This window comes from Manacus vitellinus, unplaced genomic scaffold, assembly GCF_001715985.3.
Source record: "Manacus vitellinus isolate BGI_N305 unplaced genomic scaffold, ASM171598v3 scaffold_4_pilon, whole genome shotgun sequence".
NCBI lineage: Eukaryota > Metazoa > Chordata > Aves > Passeriformes > Pipridae > Manacus > Manacus vitellinus.
The window spans coordinates 6671179-6698619 of record NW_021940604.1 but is presented as its reverse complement, the minus strand read 5'-3'; the positions used below and the strand labels follow the sequence as shown (position 1 = coordinate 6698619).

The window sequence follows — 27441 nt, the reverse complement described above, 5'->3', positions numbered from 1 at the left end:
GAGATGTTCTGATGGTACCTATGCATGCAGCTCCCTCTCATGATAAAGAACAATGAACAGAGATATGGAAGAAGAAAATAAAATATGGGGTGCAGAATAAGCAGATACATCTCACAATTGACCTGCTGAAGGTTCAAAACAGTCACATGGTATAGACTCAGGAGATACTCTGACTATCAGGAGCCCTTCACACACCATTCCACTTCTGCAGCGAGGCAGCACAAGTATGGAGGAACTGATTACTCCCCCAAGAACTGAGAGAAGATACCCTCCAAGATGCACTGCTTTTGAAAGTCTGGTCAAGTCTTGTGTCCTGACTCACTGGACAGAAAATACTGCTTGCACATTTTGACTGTGAAAACTTACCTTGAAATTCTGAAACTCCAGAGAGCTTGGGAGAATCCAGCAGCCAGTCTGTCAGCTCACTGGTACCAAGGATGTTGCTTCGAAACTGCTTTCCCCCATTCACGTTCCAGGTCCCCGTGGCAACACGAACACGCTTGAAGCTTGTAAATTCAAACTGACGCTCTGACATGGCCTTCAAAATACTTGGAGTTACTGACAAAAGAGGGGAGAGAGAAAGAAGGTGTGTAAAAGAAGAATGTGCTATAAAAGGACAGAAGCCATGCAGACAGCAGCAGCACAGTCACTGTGAAATAATGACATTACCCTAGCAGCAACAACACAAATGGCAATAGCTACAAGATAACTGGAGTTGATGTCAGCAATTTCTCTTCCAGAAACCAGGAATCCTTTGAAAGCTTGTGAAGGGCTGGTCACTCACTTTCACTGTACATTTTTCTGTACTTCTTCAAGTAATAAGCAAAAAAATTCTTCTATCACCCATAATCCTTTCAGTTTAGTCTACAGCAATGTCATAGTTTAACCCCATCTGGCAACTAGTGCTTAGTAGTGCTTATCCAAGCCACTCACTGGCTCCCTGCCCCCGCAGTGAAATGGGGGAGAAAATCACAAGAGTAAAAGTGAGTTGAGATAAAGACAGTTCAATGGGACAGAAAAGGGGGGAAAAATGATACTGATGATAAAATTAGAATACACAAAACGAGTGATGCACACTGCAATTGTTCGCTGCTTCCCAACCAAAGCCCAGCCAGTTCCAAAGCAGTGGTCTCCAGTCAGCTTTCTCCCCCAGTTTATATACTAAGCATGACAGCATACAGAAAGGAATATTCCTTTGGCCAGTTGAAGTCAACTGTTATGGCTGTGTCCATTCCCAACTTCTTGTAGCCCTCCAGCCTTCTGAATGGGAGAGCATGAGAAGCTGAAAAGTCCTTGACTTAGTACAAACGCTACTTAGCAACAACTAAAAACATCAGTGTGTTACCAACATGCCATGGTTTAAACCCAGCCAGCAACTAAGTACCATACACTCATTTGCTCGGTCATTAGTTTCATATTAAATCCCAAACACAACAGTATATCAGATAGTAGGAAGATAATGAGCTTTATTCTTGATAACAGGACAAGCAATCAAGCACATTACCAGTTATAAATTAAACTGAAGCCCTGAGAAGTTTAGAACATGGAAGGAAAGGCGGAGAGCAGCCCAGAATCTCACCTCAGTCCAAATCTAGCACTATCATGGCTCTCTAGGTTGGTCAGACATCCTCACAGGAAACTGCTATATTCACTTATTTTTGATGAGTATAGAAATTAGCAGTGTGCTTTTGTTGTGTAAGCGACCAAAGTAAACTTAATCTTAATTACCTGACTTGCATTGGCAGTCAGGCACAGAAAAGCTATCTATATTTTCCTTGTGGTCTGCGTTATGGAACAAGCCTAGGATTGAAGTGGTGCTGAATGATGCTCTGAAGTAAACTGACCACCCAATACTGCTTATGGGTGAAATTATCCTACATTTTGCATGTAAATAACTCTTCAGAGAGAGCTGCATTTACTCTAAATTGGTGTAAACAAATGTGTCTATGTTGTGGACTATCAGGGACCTGGAGTAAAGCACAGAATGAACCAAAATACAACTGATATGTGCTTCTAAAGATTCAAATGGCTAAAAGCATGTGCAAATAGCAAGGAGAACAATAAAGAGATAAAAACGCTGAACTCAAAAGACTTCCTCAAGACAAACTCAGGCAGGACCAGACTGGGAATATGGGTATATAGCCCTAAAATCCTTCCCCTCTGGTCCAACTCTTCTAAACTGTCAGAGAATATCACTGTCAAATAGCAAACAAACATACTCAAAAGTTCAAAGGAAAATATGAGAAATAAGCAGAGAGTGGTGCTATGGTCATAGTGTTGAAAGCAGTGTTTTAAACAATAGATTTGTGGGAAAGTAGCTTATTTATTGATTTTTTTTTTTTTCCAAAAGCATACAACTGCTTGTATCTGACAGCTAAAAGCAAATACAAAAGAAAAGTGAAGGATTTACACTGGCCTTACCCAGCAGTGCAGTCTGGTCCATGAGCATCTTGCCTCTGTCTGCATATTCCTCCCTGAAGAAGTCACCCATGAGTAGCAACTCAATAGCTTCCTGCTTTACTGCGTCAAAGAAATTCGACTGAATGGTGCGAGACACAGAGCGGGCACCATCCTTGAGCTTCCCAACCTACATCAGACAGGAATCATCAGTGCAAGTGACACTGAAGAGTAAATATAGCAAAACTGTTTATTCATAAGTAAAGAAAGTTGACTTTTTTCTTTACCTTGTTTTTCCCCTCAAGGGCACGATTGCCACTAAATACCCTGCTCAGATTATGACCATTGAGAGTCCACATCTCTTTGTAGGATTCCACAAAGCGCTCAATTATAGATTTAGAGTTCAAACGAAGGCTCTCTAATTGAGCAAGCAGTATCTGGATTAGGTGCAGGAGACAAAAAACAAACAAACAAACAATACTGTTCTTAAATGTGTTTTCGCTCTTTATGCCCAGCCAGCACCATTCTGTATCATAAAGCTGGCAAGACAGACTTGCACAACTGAGATTTAGGCACTCTTTCCTGTCTTTCCCGTGCAACAAACAATGTATGCAGTACAGATATCCCACAGAAGGTCCTCTGACAAACTCACCTCTAGTGCAACGAAGGACTGTACGCTATTAGTACGATCCAGGCAGTCCAAACAATTCACTCGAAAAGTACCTGTCTGCAGGCTTCGGTAACCAAACACAAGAGGAGGGAGGAAAAAATGGTATATTTTAAAATAACATCTAATCATGAGTTGATTGAAGAAGATCATCAAATGTTCAGCCTGAATATACCCACTCACATTTTGATGCTACGAGCATGTTGTGCACAATGTATTTAACACATCTAATTACTTCACTACATCTGTAACACTGTATTAGCAAGTCCATGCACTGGTAAATTTGCAGATTTGAAACAATAGAGATGCAGTTAAGCCAAATAATCCATTTAGCACCAAGAGTACACTTTGTCTCAAAATTGTATTTCAAGATGGTCATTTACGGTCATGGTACAAACACAGCAAGAAATCTGGGAAGGCCAGGACAAACTGTGCCTGGCTCTGCTGGGACAGAGGGGTGGAGACACTCACCGTGGATTTACATGTTCGCCCTTTGTGAAGATTCCAAAGTCTTCCCAATGCAACTTCAGCTGGGGCCCCAGCAAATTTTCCAGTTTCTCAGCTTTCCCACCTTTTGCAAATTGATGGTAGTCAAAGTTTATCATGGGAGTGTCTTCCGCATGGGAAGAGGCCCATAGCAGTTTCTGTTTAGATAAAGAATGAAGGAAACACATCCTGCTCAAGCCACCTGTAAGGATTAATACCACCATGCTTTTTTCATTACTAAACCCTGCTAATTACATAATTCATAGGGAATTCTGAAAGGCCAGATGTGAAAAAAGCAATCAAAGTTCCCCGTTTGTTTTCTTCACAAAAGTAAACCTGACTGTTAGATCCCAATTTCTGCAGGGGAACTCAAACTGTAACTGCAAAGTATATATCAGAATTGTGCCTTAGCTAGTGGCAGCCCTGCTGCTACCTCTGTGCATGAGGGTGTACAGCAACAGTAACACTCCAGGCAGTCTCAGGGAGAGGAAGTAAGATCGGAATTACGTCCCAGGAAATGTACTATAAAAAGTTCGTGGTAAACTGCAAAAGTGAAAGAAGAGGCACAAATAGCCTCATTATTTCATCTCCAATTTTAATGACCTCACATGATTTTCTATAATCACCACAAATTTAATTAAAGTATCTGTAATAGATACAACAATAATACATCCTGTTCTCCAAAACAAAGCCAGAGAGAACTATTAGATTAACTCTAACAAGCCTTTGTCTATTCCTTTCCCTTCTGCACAGTCTCACCCCAAGAGATGGATGCTTTTTTCCACTTAGATTGTGACACACACTGGAAAAAGATAATCTGACACTACATTAAAAGTGTACATGCAGCAGCTACACCAGCACAATTGTATCAAGTAAGCCATTAGGCCTTCCTTGCAGAAGCAAATTTAAAGGTAGTGTTCGGAAACAGATGTGTAAAATGTATTTCATTACTGTTACTGTTGACACTTCAACTTGCCCTTACAGCTGCTGGCACTAGCAATGCATTTGAGGATGACATTTACCCACTGCCTTGGTGTAAATCATTGTCAGAGTATTTGCAACTCTACATTACAGCATTGCTTTTACCGTAAACATAATTACATTTGTTACAGAGAATGCTTATGGGAGGAACAGCGTTACTGGGAACAATATTGATTTTTGGTCTGGCAACAGCTTATTCAGGTAACAGATGCTGCATAAATGAATGGTAGTGGTGCCATTCCGATCAGGAGAACCCAGCAGCAGTAATTACAAGAATATTTTGAACCAATACTTTCAAGAATTACTAAGGTTGAAACAAGAGTTGAGAGAAGAGGAAGGAATAAAGGCAAAAGAAAGGTGGAGAAACAAAGAAATAAACTAATGACAGAAGATAAACTTGCATTCCTAATCATATCCCTACAAAGAACTTTATTTTTAATTCAAGCCCTTTAAAATCAACAAAGCAAAAATTAACTCTATATTCTTTCCTAACATCAAATTCTTAAAACATGAAGGTAAAAAAATGACCAAGAGGGAGTAATTTTGAATGAGTACAAAACTTTGGTTTTCAGTGCTGTCAATCTAAATTCTTTCAGCTAATGGGGTACTTTCATTTATTTTTTAAACAAGCAAAAAGTTTAAAAATTTAAACAAAATAGGTCCTTGTTTAAATTAAATTAACAAATGCAAGGTCTTTATTCTAGAGATGACCTATTTCTGACCTAATTTCTGGTTGCATGATACTGGCCAGAACATGATCTTCAAGAATGTGAGAGTTTGAGAAAATATCAGAATTAAATTCGCAAGAAATGTTGTATTTGTATCTTCCTTCAGAAGTGATTATCTGTTACCCTTAAATCTCAGTGTGTTTTGCAAAACAAGCTAGAAAAGCTATTTAAAGAGAGGGAAAACAAAACATTACAGAGGTTTGGCTGTGTCATGCAGAAATTCAGTAAGAGGCTGAAAACAGAAGCTAGGACCAGACTTCACTTCTGTACCTTTGTCATTGCCTTGCAAGCTTTAGTCATAATCACTTTCTCTTGCCATATTCTGTGCAGGAGGAAACTTCCACTTTGCCACTTTCCACTGGGGAAGCAGATAGTCCTTCCCAGCTATTTTGCAGGAGGAGGAAATGGCCACACAGAAAAACTGACAAAAAACTTGACACTCCTTTTGTCTCAGGTACATTATTCCAAGAGAGAGGGAAAGAAATCAGGCCCCATTATTTAACTACAATTTTTATTTTGCTTATTTTCACACAGTAAACAATTCAACTCAGAACTACTGGTATCATTCTTTACCAATAATAAATACCCAGCACTTACTACAGGTGTGTACTTAAACCATATCTTATGATTAGTTTTAGAAACACATACTCCGAAGTATCTATGTCAGATTGCTAAAGCAACAGGTACTCAGGAGGCAGATTTCCATCAGAACTCAGCAGATTCAGGCACCTATTGCACTGCTGCAAATCCCACTCAGTATCAACCTGTGGCTTTAAGTTCATAACTGTTTTAAAAATCTAGCCATGAGAATAATACAGTAGAACTCAGCACAGCTTTTATTCTACAAGGCCTGACATCCTTGCTTTCAGGTATTAGATGTGCCTAGAGACATTCAGGGGCCAGGAAATTCTCTCTCCATACACCAAACTATCTTCTGGAGCTCAGGCAGACAAATCCCAACACAATCAGTGCAAGATAGCTACTTCCCATTACTGTCAGAGCAAGACAGCTTAGTGATGCTAAGTACCTATGCTCAGTGAGCAAGGCTCAGGGCCTGGCCCCCAAGCAGTTCTGGCAAATTCACGAGGCACCTGACTGCACAGGTGGCTACACACTCTGCCAAAGCTGACCAGGATTCATTTTTGCAAAGGTGAACTACTCTTAAGAGTATTAGGACAATTTCTTTTAAAGTTTGGTTAAAGAGAACGTACATAAATATATGAAGAAGTAAGCAGAAAGGAAGGGCTGGAAATTAAGCCATGAGACTAAGAAGCACTATTCTCTCAGTCTGTAATGTAGTAAAGAGTTAACATAATTTCTTTAGATATAGTATTCATCACTTCCTGGGCCAGAAGGGAAACAGAAGAACATGGAGGCTCAAGGGAAATCAGTGGTTAAAAAGAAAATTATTGCTTTTACCTTAAAAGCTCTGTTGAGCACCTCCTCTCCTCCTCTGCTTCCCAACAGGTTAACGATCACTTGTTTTCCATACTGCTCTTTGAGAAGCATCATATGCCTACAGCAAAAGTAACCATAACAGGTACTAAACAAAACCATGTTATGTTGCCTACTACCATTTTCAAAATACACAAGTAGAGATCACTGGTTGTTTCATCCAGCAGATAATTTCAGCCACATCATCTACAGAAGTCTCCCTCAGTTTCCTTGCAATCAATTATTAAAGTATAAATGTTGAAAGTATGCAATTAAGGGATACAGTATTTTGTAGTGTACATAGAGAAAGAAGCATCTTAGGAAAGAGGCCTCAGATCTTTTATGTCACTGTTAGCTTTGACATTGCCCTTTGTACGCTCCCACCTCTTGGCTGTCAGCCTGGGAACTGCATAGGAAAGACAAGAAGAGAGGAAAATGTATTACACTTCAACAGGAATTGCCGAGCATCTTGCAGGGCTGAGACTAAGAGTCAGCAGCAGCAATGGGGCCTAGAACTCCAGTGCCAAGGCCAGAGAGGCACAAACACACGTCATAGGTCAAACATCTTTGAGCTACTACAGCATTGAGACATTCACCTCAGCTTAATTAAATCAAGCAGGAAGGTTAGTAATCGTAAGAATTGCTGCACTGGGTCAGACCAAAGATCCTTTTAGCCAAGTTGTCTGGCCCAGATTCTTCAGGAAAAACACAAAATAGGACAAGCAAAAAGTGGAGTGGTTTTTTTAGTCTATGCCACCAAACTCTCAAAGCTGACATTTAGATACTTTAAAATCAAGAGCTTTTAGCCAGATGCAGAGATACCCCTTCTCCCCTCAATACATCATTTTCAAGTCTGCATGCATGTGCTACAGAAGCCATGCCAGTCCACCAGGAAACAACTAGATCTTAAAGCCAACTTCCATCATGTACAAACACCACCTCTGTTTTCACACAGTAAACAATTCAACTCAGAACTACTGGTATCATTCTTTACCAATAATAAATACCCAGCACTTACTATAGGTATGTACTTAAACCATATCTTATGATTAGTTTTAGGAACATATACTCTGAAGTATCTATGTCAGATTGCTAAAGCAACTACTTACTACTTAAGTAAGTAGTACTTAAGAAGCAGCTGGATAGACAAGAAGAATAAAATAAACAGTCACACATATGAAAAGTTACTACATGCTGCAAAATTACATGTAATGACAAAGTGTCAGAAAAACAGCAAGCACACATCTTCTGGCATGAACCTTTAAATCCTTTAACCAGAAATAAGTTCCACAGAAAACCATGGAAAGGAGAGAAAAGAAAGAAGTTATCAGCACTGCCTTCAAGAAATACAGCTAAACATATTTTCTGGTGCATTTATGTTCTTGGTTCTGCAACCAGTTCGCTGTATGCCAACTCTTCCCATACCTTCGCATCCCTCTGATCCCAACATCAAGATCCTACCTCTCTGCCAAAGTTGCTTCCTTACAATGAAACTACTGAAGCTCAAGTCACCCATTTGGGTACCGTAAGCTAAGTTTCCTGAGGATTTCTCAGGGAGACAGGATGAAAAAATATCCACTAACAAGATTACCATTCACTTCTCACAGAGCCTTCTCAACACAATAATCTATCAGATGGTTAAATGTAACAGGCTAAATCCACTCTAACACTCTCAGAAAAGCTGTAGCAAGTTGTTAAATTCCAGTGTATTTTTCCATATAAGCAGTCACTTATTCCTTGCCCATTTTCAAAGGACTATCTTTTGCAAATCAGTAAGCAGAGATATCTCTAACTTCATCTAATCTAAAGGCACAAGGGGAAGAAGGAATAAGTGCAAGTTGATCCCTATGTTCATGTTTCTGACAAGAAAGCTATTCACCAGTTGCATTAGGGTCAGGGCTAAATGGTCTTATGGAGTTGTTCCTTCCTGAGGTACTCTCAATTTCACAGGCAGTACAAGAGGATGATTGTTTTCCTCTTACATGAAATATCTCTGCTGTGGAATGCAAACCTCTAAGATGGAGCTTCAGGGACACTGGCAGGGCAAGTTATCATGGCACCAGATGGCCACGAGACTATGAGTCTCAAAGGCACTTGAAGTCAGTAGAATTTAAGAGCTCTAAAAGCTTGGAAAATGTAGGTCAAGAACCTTTGAAAGAGAGACTGCTATGATGCCCAGTCCCTTAAGATTCTAAGCCCTGATTCAGAGTCTTCAGTGCTGCAAAACCAGTAACAGACACTAATGTCCTGTTTCCTAACAGTTGCAGTAAATGAAATCAAGTAATTAAGAGGCCTTATTCAAAATCAACATACACTCCGATCTGCCAAAACCTAACCAAAACAGAAATTTATCACATGACATGGCACTTACAAGGTGAAAATTTCCCACAGTCCAAATTCTTCATGTCCTTTTCAGGCACTGTTCCCATGGATTTCAGTGGAAATATGCCCTTAAAGGACAGCACTTCATAGTCAGACATTCAAAGGAATCAAGGTAATGCATGTCTTTTTCTACAGTTTCCAGCTGACACAGAGTCTTAATGGCTTAAAAAGGTATACAAGCCAGTCCTTGTGTAAAATAGAAAAGCATCAGCATAACAGCATCATACAACACTGGTCATGAATAAGACAGTGCTATTTCTGTATACAGGAGTAAAACAATGAGGAGAAAAACAAATCCAGAATGGAGTGGAAGCAGTGTTTACCCTTTAATTACCTGGGTTACAGTGGTAGAGTACACATGATATGTGTACCTTAAATGTAAATTCACATTTGTTTGCTCACAAAGGGTTACAGAAACCTTTCTTTTGCATATCACTTAGTATTTCTAAGATTTTGCAGAAACAAGCCAGAAAATGAAATTAATTCAATTACCACTGAAAACAAGAAGGAAAAAGCACAAAAGTAAGTGACTAAATTAAATAAACCAATTTAATAATCTGCAACACCAGGGGGATTGGCCACATCATCTGAAAGATGTTTCACATTATCTCAGGATTTTCTAGGCAGACAAAGCTGTGGAATCTTGGTTAAATGCCAGGCTGCTGTGTTACTACCAAAGCGGAACAAAACCTACCTGTCAAAGGCAGGTGCATTAGCTTCCAGACCTCTGTTAAGCCTTAGATGACGGGAACCAACCTAAAATAAAATATTAGAAGAAAAAGAAAAAGAAATAATTTCTTAAACTGCTAGAGTCCTAAATCACTAGATGTCTCTGTTTTTCCCTCAGAGTAAAACATCTTTTTTAACAGCACCAGATACCTCTAGCTCCAACCACCTCCACACAAAATATCCTTAATACAAAAGCCCCAGCTTTTATTAGACAACATTTACAATTACAAGTGAAAACACAATTATCATTAAGCAAAGGGATACCTACACATCTTTTTATGGCCAAACAAATCACATTTCTTTGCCACCTTCCTCTCGCAAATAGCACACACTGCCTCACACGAGCGTACTGTGTGCCCATTCCTACTGCCCTTGTCTTGGTAGAAAAGGCTGAAATTACACCAGTTCCATGGGTTGTATGTCCTGAGTTCTTTCAAAAGAATCAGAACAGTCATTCAAATATATGAAGGATGAAATCCTGTGCCATCAAACTAATAGGACGTTTAATATGGATGTCAACAACAGTAGCCTCAAGCTTCTTTTGAATGATAGCTATTGTTATTACAGTATGCAGAGGGCTTCTTTCCTCTCCAGAAACTACACTACTAAGTACTTACAGGATCATGCATTGTTTCCTGTACTTCATCATCTTTCTTTGTTTTTCATGAGGTTGGTTTCTGCAATTTTTTCTAACGCCAGTGCCAGTACATTCACATCCAAGGAGTAAGAATACATAATCTAATCCAGATTAGGCAAAAAACCAGACCTACTAAAAAGCTGAAAATTCTGTTTAACTAGAGATATTACTCACCAGACAAAAATACTCGAGGAAAAGCTCAATGGCTTCATAACATACAGAAAAACAGTGCTGTATACAGCTACTTCATGGGCAGGATGTGCACAATCATACAGACAGACTTGCTTTATAAAAAGAAATAAGTATTGCACTGGATGGTGCTAACACGCAAGAACAATCCTTTAGTCATTTCCTTTTGTGCTAAATCCAGTAGCTCTGAATAGTACGGTGCTTAGATTTAATGATTTTTAAAAATGTATCAAATAACCTTTAAAGTACCTAAAAAAAACCAGCTACATGATGCGTTTTCTGTACTAACATATATGTGCATACTCATTTCAGTTGCTTATCCCTCTGTTAAGAGAATGCAAAGAGTGGTAGGATGATTCTTATTTGGGTTTATAACTGTGTATAAACTGCAAGTCACAGACCATTAAGTTTGACACAATAACCTCCTGATGAAATCCTACATCTCTGCCTTGCAGAACATCAGGTTAGATCATTATCACCCTTTTGACCGAAATCAACACACCATCCAGATATTTTATTTTGTTTCAAGGCAGCATGCTTCTACAGAGCTCCTGGTATCGGTAGATACTTCAGTTTTATTGTGGAGGTCAGTATGATCAAGCCAAGCAGGCATTTCAGAAGAATAGGTTATTCCAAATCAAACTGAAAATGTTATAAAGATATTGCTGTAAGCTTCAGTTTATAACATTAGGACATAGTCCCTTACAAACAGTTCCCTGTAGAGGCACTCAAACACACAAAAATGTTAAACTTCAGTTACCTGTAGCCATTTGTCTGGTGTAGTTCTGTCTATCTAAGCACACAAAACTTCCTAAAATGAAAAAGCTCAGCATTTCACAGAATAAGCTTTGCAGCTCATTTAATGAAATATAAATAAATTAAATTTCATGTTAATTCTAAATTATAAGTAGCAAGAGAGAGATAAGCAAAGTAGGCTTTTTGATTATTTGTTTACCTGATGCCCTGTTTGCTCCCAAAACAGTGGAACAGAACCTCTGATCTGCACAAAAGAAGAGACGTCATCATCCAAGTAAATTGTCTGCAAAAATAAAATAAAGGAGTTCTGTAGTTAGATCTATCAGTCTGTGACCCCTTCATCAGGTGACAGTTAAAGACATTGAACTCAAAGGGTAAAAAAAGTAAACCATGTATCTCACTGTATCCACTTACTGCTCAGCTCCTTTTCCATAGTGTCACAGGCAGTGGAACAAAGAACAGTGTATTTGCTTTCATGTCATCACAGCAGATTCAATTCACTACTCACCAGAAACAAGAGAAAATTTAAAACATCACCACTGCCAAGAAGGAAGGAATCTTTCATGCACAATGAAGATGGATTTGATCTACTGGTGGAGATACTCAGACCAGCTATATACTCTCCCGCTGTCTCTCTCACAAAACTTAACCGTGCAAAATGTCATTGCTCCTTGTGACCGATGATGGGTAATGTCAGGTGTGGGATAAGCTTATCTCCTGCTGTATTTACTATTTCTTATTTCACTGTTGTGCCTTGTCAGAGGGTCCAAATAAAACTCAAACCAGCAGTATTGCCACTCCCACTCCGAGATACAGTGAACAGCATGCGATCTACTTCTTTTCCAGGAGGCTTACAGCAAGAGGCTCCAAACCCCCCATTTCCTTCTCTAACCAGACCTCAAGCTCTCTCTTTACATGTGTTCCTATGATCACTGTTAACAAGTTGATTTTGAGTTAAATCTATACGAAGTACAGACTGATTTCCCCTTTTGCCTTCCCTCTCCACCAGCCCCCAATCAAAGTGTTACATTATATGTTAACCTAGCACAAAAGGTGCTATCTTCAGATTCAGTGTGACCACAGAGCAACTGTGCAAAGCCCAGCTCCCTCCCCTAGGCTATACTTAGCAGCGGAATCCTGGCTGTTTTCCACGGGGGATACATGATACACGATACACATCTCCGTTATCCCATGCATGACAATGAGTGTTCTGCAGCCCTTCAGAGGAATGGTATCCAGGTTATCCAGGTAGCTGCTCTCTAACCACACCATATCATTTAGCACAACTGCTGCCAGCTGGCTAGTAGCTCTGAAAATAGAACAGAACATGAAAATGGGTTCCTCTACAGCTTTAACGTGGTTTGTCCTTTTGGAATTTGCCACTAGATGTGGCAAATGGGTGGCTCAGGGAAAGTGCTTGACCTTGACCTCTCATCTTCATAAGCACTATCAATGTACAATTTTTAGAGCTACATATGTGAAAAGAAGTAAAGCTGCACTAGAGAGGTAAGTGTTTAGATAAAACTTCTGACAGAATATTTAAGTATTATTTACCATATTTTTTGAAGAGCACTTAAAACTGTCTCCATTTCACTAAGATGAAAGATTTAAGTGGCTTTGTTATGGACACAATGTCAGTGTTGGAATGATAGCCAGCCCAGATTTGATTTTGATTACGTTTTGATTTTTTTAACCTCTCACCAACAAACTAAGAACCCTTTCTCTGTTGCATTGCATCCCAGCACAATCTCCTGCAAGGGAGGGGAGTACTCAGAGAAGCTTTCTTGAAAGACCTCTCTCACAGTTTGAGTAATGTCGCTCTAACGTGCTCTCCCATTAAAGTTTTCTGAACATTGCTGGTACCTGAGTGCAGGAGCTAATTACGATGGCAACACATTGGTGCACCTTTTCTTTGCATTTTTATGCTCAGAAGAGTTCATGCCTCCTGCAGCTGGACTACAAGAGGAATAAGCAGACCCACCTTCTTCCTCTTTATCACATTCTCTCTGAGACAGGTTGTGCCAAAATGAGCCAATGACTTCTCCACACTGAATCATCTTTTCACTCACAGTCATGGGCCCAGAAGAGCTCATTCCAAGGTAAAGCAAATTAATAGCACTACAAATTAATAGACAGTCCCAGCATTATCCTGACTAATATTAAATGAAGATCAGGTCCTGAATCTATGCGAAAAAGATTCAGGACTGGCTCACTTAAAAATTTGACAAACATCATCACCTTAGCAGTGAATGAGTTGAAAGGAATCATCTAATGATGACAGATACAGAAAAAGCTTTACCTGAAGTACAATTTGTCCACTCAAACAGCTTGCTACAGAGGATCAATTTTCTTTACAATCTTCTGGAATGTCCTTGTTTCCACATCTAACTGCAAAACTGACAGCTCAAGTATCTCTTCGACCAGGTCTTCTAGACATCCAGCTGCAAATTCTCTAAACCCCACTGATTAACAGATAATAATTCCAATTTAATACCTGCAGTTTGACATCTTCTTGAGCTACAGTTTTAATGGAAAGTATTTCATCAGTTACAGATTATGAATATATAACCTTCTTCATGCCAAATACAGAAGAAAAATACTGACCAAACATTTCTGCCTTTCTGCATTAACAGATGCTCTATTTCCACTCATTAGTGAGTTAACAGATGTTTGTTGCTACTATCACTCACATTTTCTGTTCACTGGTTTTGACCCATTTCCTCTTCTGTTTTCTTCTCTATTAACCTGTCCATTCAGACAAATGAACAAACATCAAAATATTCAAACTACTTGGGGATCATTCCTGTGAGCTAAACAGGATGCCTAAATCTTGAGGCAATAGGTTGGGGGATCCTCTGTCAAGCTGAGGTCTAATACAGTATGGACCCCCATATGATGACTGAGCATTTTAAAGAAACTGAAATTTTTATGCATATTGCCATGTAGCTTTTAGAAATCAGCCTCTCCAACACAGTCATTCACAAGAAAGTACTCCACATTAGCACCTTTTTTTTTCTGTTCACTTACAGGGCTCATCATTCTGTTCTCTGGAGCAATTCTCTGGATTTCTGCAATCCTTTCACCTCACTCTCATGATCCAGAAGAATTCAACATTATTTTCTTCCAAGCTGCCAGTGAATTGGAAAAAGACCTAGTATTTTTTTAATGAGTGGGAGACTCAGTAAAATTACTTTGCCAGCCATTCCTTCCTAAACAAACTGGAACCATTTCATTAAGCATTACGACTCTGCAAATCTTCCCCCACTACCCTTCATTCACCACTCCAAGGAACATGACCCCTGATCCTAACACTGCCTTTTAGCATGTCCCTTGACCTTACAATATCAGTGGTAACAGACTTTGTACTAGCAGACTTGTTAAGCAAGGAGGTTTAAAGACTGAGACTAAGAGGACTTTTCAGATCGGGAATGGACATAAATAATATCCATATACACTGTAACTTTAACTATTTGTTAAAATCTTAAAAAAGCACTGATAATACATTCAAGTTAAAATTTTACTAATAAATAACAGATTCCAACTTTGTCACTCATGCATGGACAAGTGCAGAATTTCTTTTCTCATATTCTTCACAGCCGTGATCATTTTTTGTGCACAATATCATGTTTTCTACAGCACATATCTGTCCCACTTTTTCGTCGTTCTATTTTTGACTTTATTACCCTGTCCTCTAGCAGATCCATCTCCCTTATTCTAAGGTACTAGACAAAAGATAAAGAGTTGTTTAAGAAAATAAACTTAAAAAAAAAATTAACAGCACTTTGTATCCAGAATTTTCCTGTCCTCTGTTTTCCTTAACTCGTGGACACGAAATACATCCAAGAAGATCATACTGGTTTTCCTCTAAAAGTTCAACAAAAACCAGTTACTTTTTGGACAATGCTTTGTCATTAGGATTGATGTATACTGCTAAATCTCTGTCTTTGGGCTTCAAAAATTATTGTGGAGTCTTATCTCTTGCCTTAGATCCAAAATGACAGCAAGTTGTTGCCTACATGCCCCAGGGAGAATTTTCATTCCTATCAAAACACTTGAAGACTAATTCATTAGTCTCAAAGAGTCTGGCCCGTAGTACAATCCAATCCAGTCAGATGCATGAATTTTCAGACAGGTCTCCTGAAGTGTCCCATCAGATATCATAGTAACAACTGGATACTCAAACAATGTAGAAGACCTCTTTGCCTTAATAATACATTGCTTGTCCTGTGACCCCCCTGTGTTAGAATTTGCCATGTTTTTCTTTCAATTCCTGTTGTCTTTTTGGCCTCCTTCTCCAGCTCCAGTATCAAGGGTGATAGTACTGACAGTTCAATAGAACATTTTTCAATTTTTCTCTTCTGTTGCATAGGGCCAGACCTTGCTCCTGTGATCCAAGGATTCCTCCTGGTAACACGACCTTCACACACAGGCACTGCTAGTAAGCTTCTGGGCAAGAAGCAAACATCTGTCAACCAGTTGGTTCTAATCCCAGCATGCCATGCCCATTCATTGCTTGGAATAATTTATTCACTAATCTCCATCACTCAGCTTTGTGAGAAAGAAATAATCATTCAATCAAAACTTCAAATGGCAAAATTCATTACAGACTCAGGGGGCACACAGAGACATAGCCCATGATGAAATGGATACTTAGATGGCTTATTCTGGGATCCCCAGCTCTGCCACACAACCCACAAAGAGCATGGACAACAGATGGCCTAAACATACCAATCTGTGTGTCCCTTTAGCTCAGACCACAGGATCCAAGGATATACTTGCCAAAATAATCCTTTTTTTGCCTTGCCTGAGGTAATACTAATTTGATCCAGAAAATAAATTAACCACATGATTGCATCCATTCCTCTCCTGGAAAGCTCTCCAAAACAATCCAGGAGTTATTGTGAAATGGGGATCATTTTCCTTAATCCATGCCTGACATTTTTTTCTTAAATTGGAAGAAAGGAAAGGTTAATCCAAATTCATGGTATTTCCTTTTAATGCTTTGTCAAGGTTTCCATTTTCTTTACTGAATAGTTCCATGAAGGGGAAAACAAGTGAAACCATTCATTTACCTTTGGTTAATTAGACTTGTTCCCTCTAAGTCACACACTAAGATACACTTTTAAGTGTAGCATGACTGTAGAATAACTGTGGGAGGGGTTGAAAAGTAAACAGTAACAGGCACACAAACTAAATGAAGAATGCATGCCAGTTTCTCAAAGCTATCAGCAGAAAAAAATTAAAAGAATGCAACACAGTCTCAACTTCAAAGGATTACTAGGAGGGGAAGAGAAGGGAAAGGGAAACATTTAAGCTACAGCTGAGAAACAAAGACTGAATTTAAAATTACTTGAGGATTAACTGCAAAGTTGCAATAGAAAGGGCTACCCTCCCATTACAAAACACTGTCAGCAAATCTGGAAGTACACATTAGAGAGATTGCCATCTTTTCTCTTCCCTTCATTTTGCTTTTCCTTAAGTGTTTCCTCTAATTTTTGTTTTCTTCTTTCTCTGTAAAGATGCAAGCCAAATGATCAAATATCTGAAAGACCTACTACTAGCTTTTCTTTTTTTTTTTAAGCAAAAGTGAAGTAAGATATTTAACTTCTCCCCTCTTCTTCTCAAACACTGTGAGTCACAGCAGTTTAGTGAGCCCACAAAAAAATGACTCATTGCAGAGCTAAAATGCCACAAGGCTAACTCAGTGGGAGACCAAAGCATACCATCTATGCATAAAAGAGCTGCCTGGAGATAAGATTAATTGTTTCTCCCTCTTCTAAAAACAGAAAAATGTTAGAAGCAATTCCTACAAAGGGGCGAAAAAGTCCTGGGTTTTCAGAATCCTAGGGTGCTATTTATCCATGAAAGCACATAGCCAGCATGCCATTATACTGTACAGGCTGCAGCAAATGGAAACAAAATGTTATTCAGCCAAGATATTACCTCATAGGAGATTAGTCAGTAGTCTACTATGAAAGTAGGAGAGAGTTTATTCTAGGACTCTTCCTTCCTAATGTCAAGGGGATGCCAGCCTGAACTGGATCTCAGGTATCCCAGTGGTTAGCCCAACTTTGCTTTCTTAGGACATGCAGCTTGGTAAAACTAGCATTTGGCACCAGTAGGAACAGCAACCTTCTTTACTTCTTTTAAAACAAACCCAAAGAAAAACACACAATCCTTTAGAACTGCAAACCCTTGCTATAACTTAGAACCTACTCGAGCCTTTCATTCTAAAATCATTTCACTCTTTCACTTTTGCCAATCCAATTTTAAAAAAACACCCCAAAGCCTTCAGTCCTGCACTTCAGCCTCTGGTTGAACAGAAACAAAGCACAGCAGTTCCCATGAAGAGCCCAACCCAGCCCCAGCTAAGGGAAGCATTAGCAATCAAGTACTGTTTGAGGAGCCAAGCCTCAGGTTCTCTGCTAGAATGGAAACACCATCTTATTTTTCATGCTAATCATTTGCAACATGATGTACTCCAGGAATATAATTAAACAGAACGAGTTACTTCTGACCCAAATAGTGAGCAGGATAGCAGAAGTATTTCCCATAATTAGATAACTGCTAAGTGCAGCGCTACGAATGTGAGACTGATCTGAAAGAAAGCTGATAACCCTTTCTAACATTTTCTTTCCTTTGCATTTCAGCAAGAGAACATTCTTCAAATCCTAAGTAACATGCTCTGCAATAATGCTCATGAGAAAATACTCAACTAAAATAGCAGAATGCATCAAGTTATTACTTAAAGTGGCATATCTCCCTTCTGTTCCCAAGTTCCAGGGGAAAATTTCTCTTTTCAGTAAGTAGTTCCATCTGCATCCCCCAATGCACTGACAGACTTTCTAGAAAGATGTAGATGCTGCAGGACTTGACTTGTAGTTAGTTTGGAGCAGAGGCGCAGAAGAGAATTATTACCAGAGAATTCAGAGGCTGACATTAGAGAACCAAGCACTGCAGGGGAAGAGTTTAGCATCCAACAAGCAGAATTGGAAGCTGGAGCACTAAGTGGAAAGCTGTCAGCCTTCCTGAAAATGCAGGCAAACAAGGAAAACAAGGGACATGAGCAAAATGTCATCCACATCCCCATGAGAACTCTGATCACTGGGCAGAAGTCACACATATAACACTGTCCATGCTTTGAGCACATCTCGGGAATCAAACCTCACAGCAGGATGGGAAATACCAGTCTGCAACCCCTCCAGGCATTCTCCTGAGGAACAAAGCACTGTCAAATCTAAGGTAGCTCCACCTGTGCCTTTAGGCAGAACCAGGTGAAGAGGTTAAAGATGCAACATAAAGGGAACATCTTAGAGGAAATTTGGAAAGTACCCAAATATTGCTGCCTGTCTCATGCAGTGGGATAACAAAAAGGACCACATCAGGTGTGAGCTGCTACATTCATGCACTGCCATGAGGAAATACTAGTAGTGATGAAGTATGGGCACATCTGACAGTGGATGCCATCCTCAGCCACGAGGCACAGTCCTGCAATGACACACTTTAACTCTTCTGGAACAAGCAATGACACAGCTTAAGTATCTCTACTGTGTCATGCTCCCCTTATGAGCATCACATAAGCAATCTACTTTCACTGTACATGCACCTAGATATATAGACACATATATACACATACAAAACAATCTATGCTACATGTGCAGTTGTGTAGATCTGCCCAGAAGATGCTGAAAACAACCAAATTTTAGGAGTAAATCCTTATCCTTTGTTGAAAACTACCAGTCATTTTTCTATTCTGTTTATAAAGTCATCCATTTCAGTATGATGGTTCTGACTGCTAGTAATTACTACTTCTGTTCAAAAAGAAAAAGGTGATTGTAATTGAATAAGCACTCATTTCAGCTGGCACTGAAGGCTTCAGATTCTTCAGGGTCCAATGTGTTTTACTGACTTTCAAGGTAGGAAGCTAAACCATGTGTAATAAAACCAACTGACTCTGTTATTTTGTTTGGCAGTGCCAATCAAGGGAGCCTGCTGAATGCATTTCACACACATATTTTGTCTCACCATCAGCTTTTACCATATATGTATAAAACTGTCATACCACCTCTCACTGGAGAGAATCCCCCACAAATCAAAGAGGAATATAAAGCAATCTCTTCCAAAACGAGTTGAACTGGAATTTGCCTGACTCTGAGATGATGCTATTTTTTCTACATTTTCTTTAATAGCAAAAGATGATTTGACAGTGAACTTTACTAGCCAAAGATGATTTTCCAGCAAACACAGCACCTTTGCTGGACAGTTTACCGAACAGTTTAAAACCTCATGTCTATATTTCACTACAGTATCAAATGGCCAGACTTTCGCATTCAGGGAAAAAATCAAAAGTATGTGAAAATTGTGTGAATGTAAAAGTTAGAAACACAGAAGAAGAGCAGATCACACAGAAATGCTTAATGGGCAAGAACAAATAGATCTGCCATGCAGTGATATTTTAAATATTCTTGGAAAAAACACTTGCTGAACTCCTTTAATTCTTGTTGGAAATTATGCCCCAATTAAACACGAGTGGACTAAATTATTCGAAGCCATCAGATACATCCACTTACCTGCTCTGTCTCAACAAAGTTAGACACATGTCCATCATCATTGACTCCTCGAACGTGGAACCGGACACCAGCTCGCTCACAGCTGATGCGAGAGATGAGGCAGGCTTTTGCCTTCTTGTGAGAGGCATAAACAGTGCGAATGTCCACCACACCACAGATCACTTTCAGCAACCAGTCAGAGCAGTTCACCTGGTAGTGTTTGAAGGGCACATGCAGTAGCTGGTTCCTGAAAGGTTCGACAACATACAGACACATTACTGAATAAAATAAACAGACAGGCATGGGTGCCACCTCCCAACAATTACTAATTGAATAAATTAATGTTTTGTGACCCCTTTTTTGTTATACCTTTCCTTTATCCAAAACCAAGAAATATAAGGTAGAAACCCTTGTGAATTGCTACCGTGAACTGAACATGGTAAATTTTAACACCACAACTACCACCAAGGTGCTGCTATCTTGTACCTGTATTTTAAATTCAGGTGCAAATGCCATCTCTTTCAGTCCCAGAAATACATTTCTATTTAGTAACTTTTTTGAAAAATTACAGCGCTGTCAAGCTAATTATTTTTTCGAACATTACTGCCTGGACCTTAGCACTCACTACAGGATGAAGAACCAGTTCAAAATCCACTGGGATTTTCAGACAAAATTTTCCAAGCAGAAATTGGAAGTCAACAGAGATACTGCAAAAAGTGCTACTAAAATTAATAGAAACGCCTGTTCTAACCTTCAATTTATTTTAAGATCAACAACCCAAGAAACCTATCATGCCTGGTTAACAGTGACTAGTCTCTTCTATTATGATGTTTTTCCTCATTTCACTTTTCAAAATGTGCCTTTAGTCACATAAGAGGGCCAAGAAAATCCCGTTTATGATCATTTATTTCTCAACAGCAGATCTGTACAAGAGTTATTACACCTAGTAAAACCTCTGAAGAATCGTTCTTCTAAAGTACAGCATTTGTCTGAAAAAGGTGCAAGACATTCTTACATTTTTAATCCAAATATGTAACTGAAAAAGCAGCTCTAAAACAATTATTGCTCTTTCTTTCACCTGTTTCTCCTAGTTCTATTTACAAAGGAAGTCCTCACTCGGACAAATTCCAGTAGAATTTTTTTTGTTGCAGTTCATTTAACGAGCAGTTTGTGTTGCTTATAACTAAAGTCCTCTGACACTTTTCATCGTGTTACTATTTTTCTCATTGTTTACTTTTCTCAAGAATCTATTGTGTGGTCTCAAATTTCCCATATCACCTAATCACCTCAAGATAAATTTTCTTTGGAAATCTTTTTGCCCTAAATGTGATGTTGTCACCATTCATCTCTGTTCTAAAACACATAGGAGAATGGAACCTCTTCAAGGGCTACATCTAGATTAGCCAGAAGCAGCAAAGAATGAAAGTTCAAATATACTTATCTTCCAAGAGGAAAAGTTTCAAAAGACAGCACAGGGGAAAAAGTTACTTTAAAGGTTGTTAAGGGATATTTCCACCTTTGGAGACTCATCATCGGAACACAGCTCATTTCTGCCATGTGTCTGACTTGTCACGCTTGGTCAGATTTTTGAGATGGATGCATAATTATCACAGTTGAAAGCAAATACTATATTTCTCTCTTTGAAGTTAAATTCAAAACACTAGATGTTACCAGGCAAAAATCACATCATAGCTAGAAGGATTATTTAGCCTAACTGAACTGCTCTCTCATGTTAATTTATCATCCATTATGAACTTTTTTTACTTATTTAATATTCACCTACTTTGGGCCACATGACTTATCGCACATTCTAGCAGCACACCCACATTTAACCCTGCCAGTTATTTTCCACCTACATCAAACCCTCATTTATTTCCATTACAGCTATGCCTCCCATGTGACTTTTTGTTTAGAAAGAAATGAAAGAAAAAGAAAAAAAAGGATATAGAAATTCAAGTATTCTGCCAAAGCTTGTAAAGCAAACCAACCAAATTACATCAATTGCAAACCCACCTAGGGAAGACAAAACCCAACACTGTGTTTTTTCCTTTCCCCTCAACCAATACTTACCACAATAAGAAATACTTTTTCTGTGCTTTAAAGGCACAAGAAAGTAAAAAGCACAGAACAGTGTATCACAGGACTTTCCTTCGTGCAACATACACTTGCACTGAACTGTAAACATATTAATATTGATGTCTGCAATATAAAAACTAGGGCACATTACTGAAACATTAAGCTACAGACTTTAAACACACAAGCTATTCAGAAATAGAAGATACTTCAACACAGATTTATGGAAAGGGATTTATGAAAAGGTCAAGTGCAGGTTTCTATTAGATAACTTTAAAGTAAATTATTAGAAAGAACTGAAGGGGAAACTATTAATGACATGTTTCCGTAATGTGAGCAATAAATCTTGTGTTTCCTTCTTTGAAGCGTAAATTGTCATTTTATAATTACTTTTCACTGTCAGAGTATTTTAATTAACAGAAGTTAATTGTTTGACCCAGGTTTACCATGAATTCACTAAGGCCACATGCCCTCTAAAATGACACGTCAATGAAATGAAAGAAGGTGCACCTGAAAGGCACGTTCATTTCCCTCTGAAAGTGTCTGACCAGTAAGATATAGGTGGGGACCACACAAAACTCTGGTGTAACATGCAGTACTAACCAGAAGAACGAGTTACCAGATTCACAGTCGTTATCACCCTGCTTCTGAGCCCGCAGAGTCAGGTCAAAGTTTGAGCCTGCATTAGGCCATGAGAAATAGAACATCCCAGAGTTCAGTATTTTCTTCAAGGCAGTAACACGCTCATCTTCCTTAGTTTCTTCCTGGAGAGGACAGAAATCTGTTCCAGTAATTTTATAAACTTCAGTGTCCAGGATTTTTCCCACTGACGTACAGCCTGTCACCAGAACCAGAAAGTGCAGACGAGTGTTCCCTAGAAGGTGACAGATAGTTACAAAAGGGTTACATACAGGTGAACACAGTTTCTCATCGGTGCTGTCACATGCAATGCTGACAAGGCTCCAGCAGAGGCCAGCGTCTTTACTTCACAAGATAAATACAAGAGACAGTCATGCATGCTGTGCTCTTTACATTTCTGAATTCCTCTTAGCTGCGGGTGACTGCAATTGCACAATATTCCACACTACTTATCCATCCACATCCTTTGCTGCATTAGTGTTTTTCCCATTGACTTTATGAAAAGTATTTTTTGAAGCTTGCTGTTGGGACATTACTAAAAAAATCAAATGTCACCATCGTAGAGAACAAACAGCATTCAGATTCTTTACTGGCTTCAGCTGAAGCTGGATGTGTTCAGTCATTTAAAAAAAATCAGTATTATCAATTCTTGAGATCTTAGTTTTTATGTCACAAAAAAAATGTACACGATTAGACTACATCAATTATCATAAAAAGAATTACAATTGCCATGGTTGTGAAGCAAAATGTGAAATCATAAAGCAGTTGAACTTTGGGACCCCAAAACTAAAAAGCTAAATTTTGAAGCTTCAGAACACCACTGTAATCTGATCTCTTGTACACAATCTCTGCTCATTGTCTCTGAAATTATAATTAAGAAACAGTAAAACAAGTGTTCTGAGAACATTGCTTTTGCCAGGAAGAAATTGTTTGATTCACTTAAATTGGCCTGTAATAGAAACAATGTCATCCTGTTCACCCTAGTTAGTAAGAAAAGGTGGAAATTAGCCAAGATTTATTAATTTAGCATAGCAGAACCAACATCTGACCTGCCAAGAGCAAGTTAATCAGCTAACGGCACAGTGACAATCTGGGACAGTATGGCTTCAGACAGCAAAAGGGAACACATTTTTTAGGATCACTTTTCAACCCTCCAGGGTGACCCATCATCTCAAAACACAGAACAACATTCACACAACTATTTTCTTTCTGAAACACCAACAGAGGAGTCCTTGCTTTGAGATCACAGGCTGGCTACAGAAACTTGAGTTAGGGGTGGTTTTCAGCAGGGACAGAATATTTGCGTAGGCACGTGGGACTGGCATGGCAGGACAAGGTGGGAGATTAGATCTTATTCATTCTGTTCTGCTGACTCCAGTTTTGCATAAAGGCCAGTGTAGGTGGTATTTACTAAAAAGCTCTGTTCATCACATTTCTTTCTGTAACAAGAGCATGCTGTGTTCTCCTTCTTGAGTGCTTTCAAGAAGTTCATCTTCTGTGCTTTTGACACTGCAGCAGAGTGCTAGAAATACATAAAACCTGACAGTTTATTCCTCCTTTGCACATGACGGTGCATAACTAAAAAGAATTAAGAATAGGAGACACATCAGCTATCATTATGTAGTTCATAACTGACTAAATACCGTCTTGCAGCCTCCAGAAAGGGTTAGGAGGAGTTAGCTGTCTCTCGGGATAGCAAAAAGCTTCCATGACTTAGTTGAAACCATGCAAAACCGATCAACTCAAAGTAAACTTCAACCATGACAATTTGGGAGCAATGTAAAGAAACACTACTACTATGCCTTACTATCAGTTAGCCTCGGGGACAAGAATAACAGTAGCGACAGACTCGGAGAGCTGGCTGGCTGGGATGCTGAGACAAAGAGTACAAGTCCTTTCAATGCCTTCAACGAACTTAAAGTTTCCTAGACAGTTCAGAAGAGATCAAATGAGAAAGTCAACATTAAAATAGCCAAAGAGAACAAAAGTTTAATAACAGTGAGCTTGTTATCTGTGGTTCTGTCCTTTGAGAAGCATGCAACAGGTAGAAAAATAACTGAATCTAACAAAGTAATCCTTTAAGAAGACAATGAGTAGGAATAAAGCATGACAGAAAAGCCAATTAACAGTATAGTTTTGCCTTACCTAGAAACTTGCTATTGCTCAGCAGAGACTCTAGACTCTTTTTACTACCTCCTCCACTCAACCCCCAAATGGAATACACATCTGCACATTCAAAGGTCCAACATCTCTACTCCCCCAGATCACTAGCTAATAAGCTCAAAAAGCAATCATAGCTAGGAAAATACTGAATTGTTCCTGAAGCATCAGGAGATTGTTTTCTTTAAGCTGTAATACTTTTCTGCCACTGTGCAGTAACCCCACATGAAAGAGTTGGGGTTGTTCAGCCCGGAGAGAAAGGCTCTGAGAAGACCTTATTGCAACCTTTCAATATATAAAGGGGGGCCTATAAAGAAAGATGGAGAGAGACTTTTTACAAGGGCAAGGGGCAGCACTTTAAAACTGAAAGAGGGCAGGTCTAGATTGGATGCAAGGAAAACGTCTTTTACAATGAGAGTGGCAAAACACTGGAACAGGTTGTCCAGAGAAGTTGTGGATGCTCCATCACTGGAAGTGTTCAAGGCCAGGTTGGATGGGGCTTTGAGTAACCTGGTCTAGTGGAAGGTGCCCCTGACCATGGGGGGGGGTGGAAGTAGATGGTCTTTAAAGGTCCCTTCCAAAACAAGCCATTCTACAATTCTATATATACACACAATAAGTCTCTTTACAGTACTCCAAATTACGGAGTAGCTGTCACGCACTTCTCATGATACCTTTGGACAGAGACAGGCTGGCAAGGCCAGTTGACACTTACAGCCCAGAAAACTGGAGAAAAAGGATGAAAAGAAACAAATAGATTTAAGGTATGATAAAGCTAGCTTGCTTTGCCATTTTGTCCTCCGAGGCTGCTCTGTGAGCTGAGGTGGTCTTCAGATCAGCTCTAATAACCTCTCTTATTGCTTAAATCACTCAGGATATACTACAAAACCAGTCAGAATACAGAAACCCTAAGAACATCACAGCCTCAGCTTCACAAAAATCTCTCTGAATCTGCACCTTGGAAAAAAGTCCCAAGCCCCATCCTCTAGTATCACTTTCATTCCAGGTGGTATTTGGACAGAGCTCTTGGGAATCAGCTCTGGGCTATCATTGCACTGTCTGCAGGAGGAAGATCCTTACCTGATGCACATGCTGCTCTTGGCACAGGCTAATCACAATATCCCACTGACAGTGCTCAAGGCCTGTGTCCTGCCCCTTTTTATTCACAGCACAGATGTAGCCATGGGGTTCTGAGCAAAGGTAAAGCTCCTGTCAGCATTTCAACCTTTTAGAAACTCATAGAGCAGAATTAATGCTACCAAAACACTACTCCACTATTCAACTTTTAATCATGTCTCCATTAAGGTGTAAGAAATTCCTCAACATTAAGCTATAGAGCTACACACAGAGAAAGCTTTCCCTGTCTTCCCTTCTTTACCAGCAACATCAGTTTATGCCTGGGAATCAATTCTTTCAATCCCAAACCTTCATTCTCACACTCCTTTCTCTGAACCCAGGCTGCCAACGTTTTTATATATATTGATAAATACACTGAACAAGTTTGTAATAGAAACTATAAATGCACTATCTCCACTCATGCTTTCACTTAGGCATTTTTTCATATTGCAAATGTTATTCCAAGGAATAAAACAAAAGGGGATACTAAGCAAGTTTGCAGATGACACAAAACTGGGAGGAGCTGTTGACTCCATCAAAGGCAAGGAGGCCCTGCAGAGAGACCTCAACAAATCAGAGGACTGGGCAATCATCAACCATATGAAGTTCAACAAGCAAAAGTGCCGGATTCTGCACCTGGGATGGGGCAATCCTGGATGTACGTACAGACTAGGGAAGGAGACACTGAAAAGCAGTGCCACAGAAAGGGACCTGGGGGTCCTGGTCGATGACGAGTTGAATATGAGTCAGCAGTGGCCAGGAGGGCCAAACATGTCCTGGAGGGCATCAGGCAAAGTATCACCAGCCAGGCGAGGGAGGGGATTGTCCCGCTCTGCTCTGCACTGGTGCGGCCTCACCTTGAATATTGTGTGCAGTTTTGGGCACCACAATATAAGAAAGACATTAAGCTGTTAGAGAGCATTCAAAGGAGGGCAACAAAGATGGTGAAGGGCCTTGAGGGGAAGCTGTATGAGGAGCAGCTGAGGTCACTTGGTCTGTTCAGCCTGGAGAAGGGGAGACTGAGGGGAGACCTCATTGCAGTCTACAACTTCCTTGTGAGGGGAAGAGGAGGGGCAGGCAATGATCTCTTCTCCGTGGGGACCAGTGACAGGAACCAAGAGAATGGCCTGAAGTTGTGTCAGGGGAGGTTTAGGTTGGATATTAGAAAAGGTTTCTTCACCCAGAGGGTGGTTGGGCACTGGAACAGGATCTCCAGGGCAGTGGTCACAGCACCAAGCCTGACAGAGTTCAAGAAGTGTTTGGATGATACTCTCAGGCACATGGTGTGACTCTTTGAGATGGTCCTATGCAGGACCAGGAGTTGGACTTGATGATCCTTGTTGATCCCTTCCAACTCAGCATATCCTATGATTCTGATTCTGTAATAAGGCAGAAACATAACATTCCCAGCCATAGGAAAAATGTTTCTGGTTATTTGCCCATCTCTGAAAGTCTGATTATTATGAACTTACTAAAGCAAAAAAAAGAAAGAAAAAAAAGAAAAAATCCATTTATTTC

General features: G+C 39.6%; 1 protein-coding gene across 2 annotated transcripts in view; it reads right to left on the bottom strand.

Annotated features, from left to right (window-relative positions):
- Positions 1-27441, bottom strand: part of SYNJ2 (synaptojanin 2) — a 69945-nt gene that overhangs the window by 25248 nt on the left and 17256 nt on the right. Inside the window, exons 3-12 of one of the 2 annotated variants that reach the window (XM_018078244.1) lie at positions 22612-22882; positions 19957-20182; positions 11586-11669; positions 9770-9831; positions 6679-6775; positions 3536-3708; positions 3050-3131; positions 2685-2834; positions 2422-2587; positions 367-558 (exon numbers count right to left, since the gene is read on the bottom strand). In XM_018078244.1, the coding sequence (XP_017933733.1) occupies positions 367-558; positions 2422-2587; positions 2685-2834; positions 3050-3131; positions 3536-3708; positions 6679-6775; positions 9770-9831; positions 11586-11669; positions 19957-20182; positions 22612-22882 (1503 nt within the window). Of the gene's footprint in view, positions 1-366; positions 559-2421; positions 2588-2684; positions 2835-3049; positions 3132-3535; positions 3709-6678; positions 6776-9769; positions 9832-11585; positions 11670-11894; positions 12317-19956; positions 20183-22611; positions 22883-27441 lie in introns of those variants that run through there. The other variant, XM_018078245.1, reaches the window with a different exon arrangement.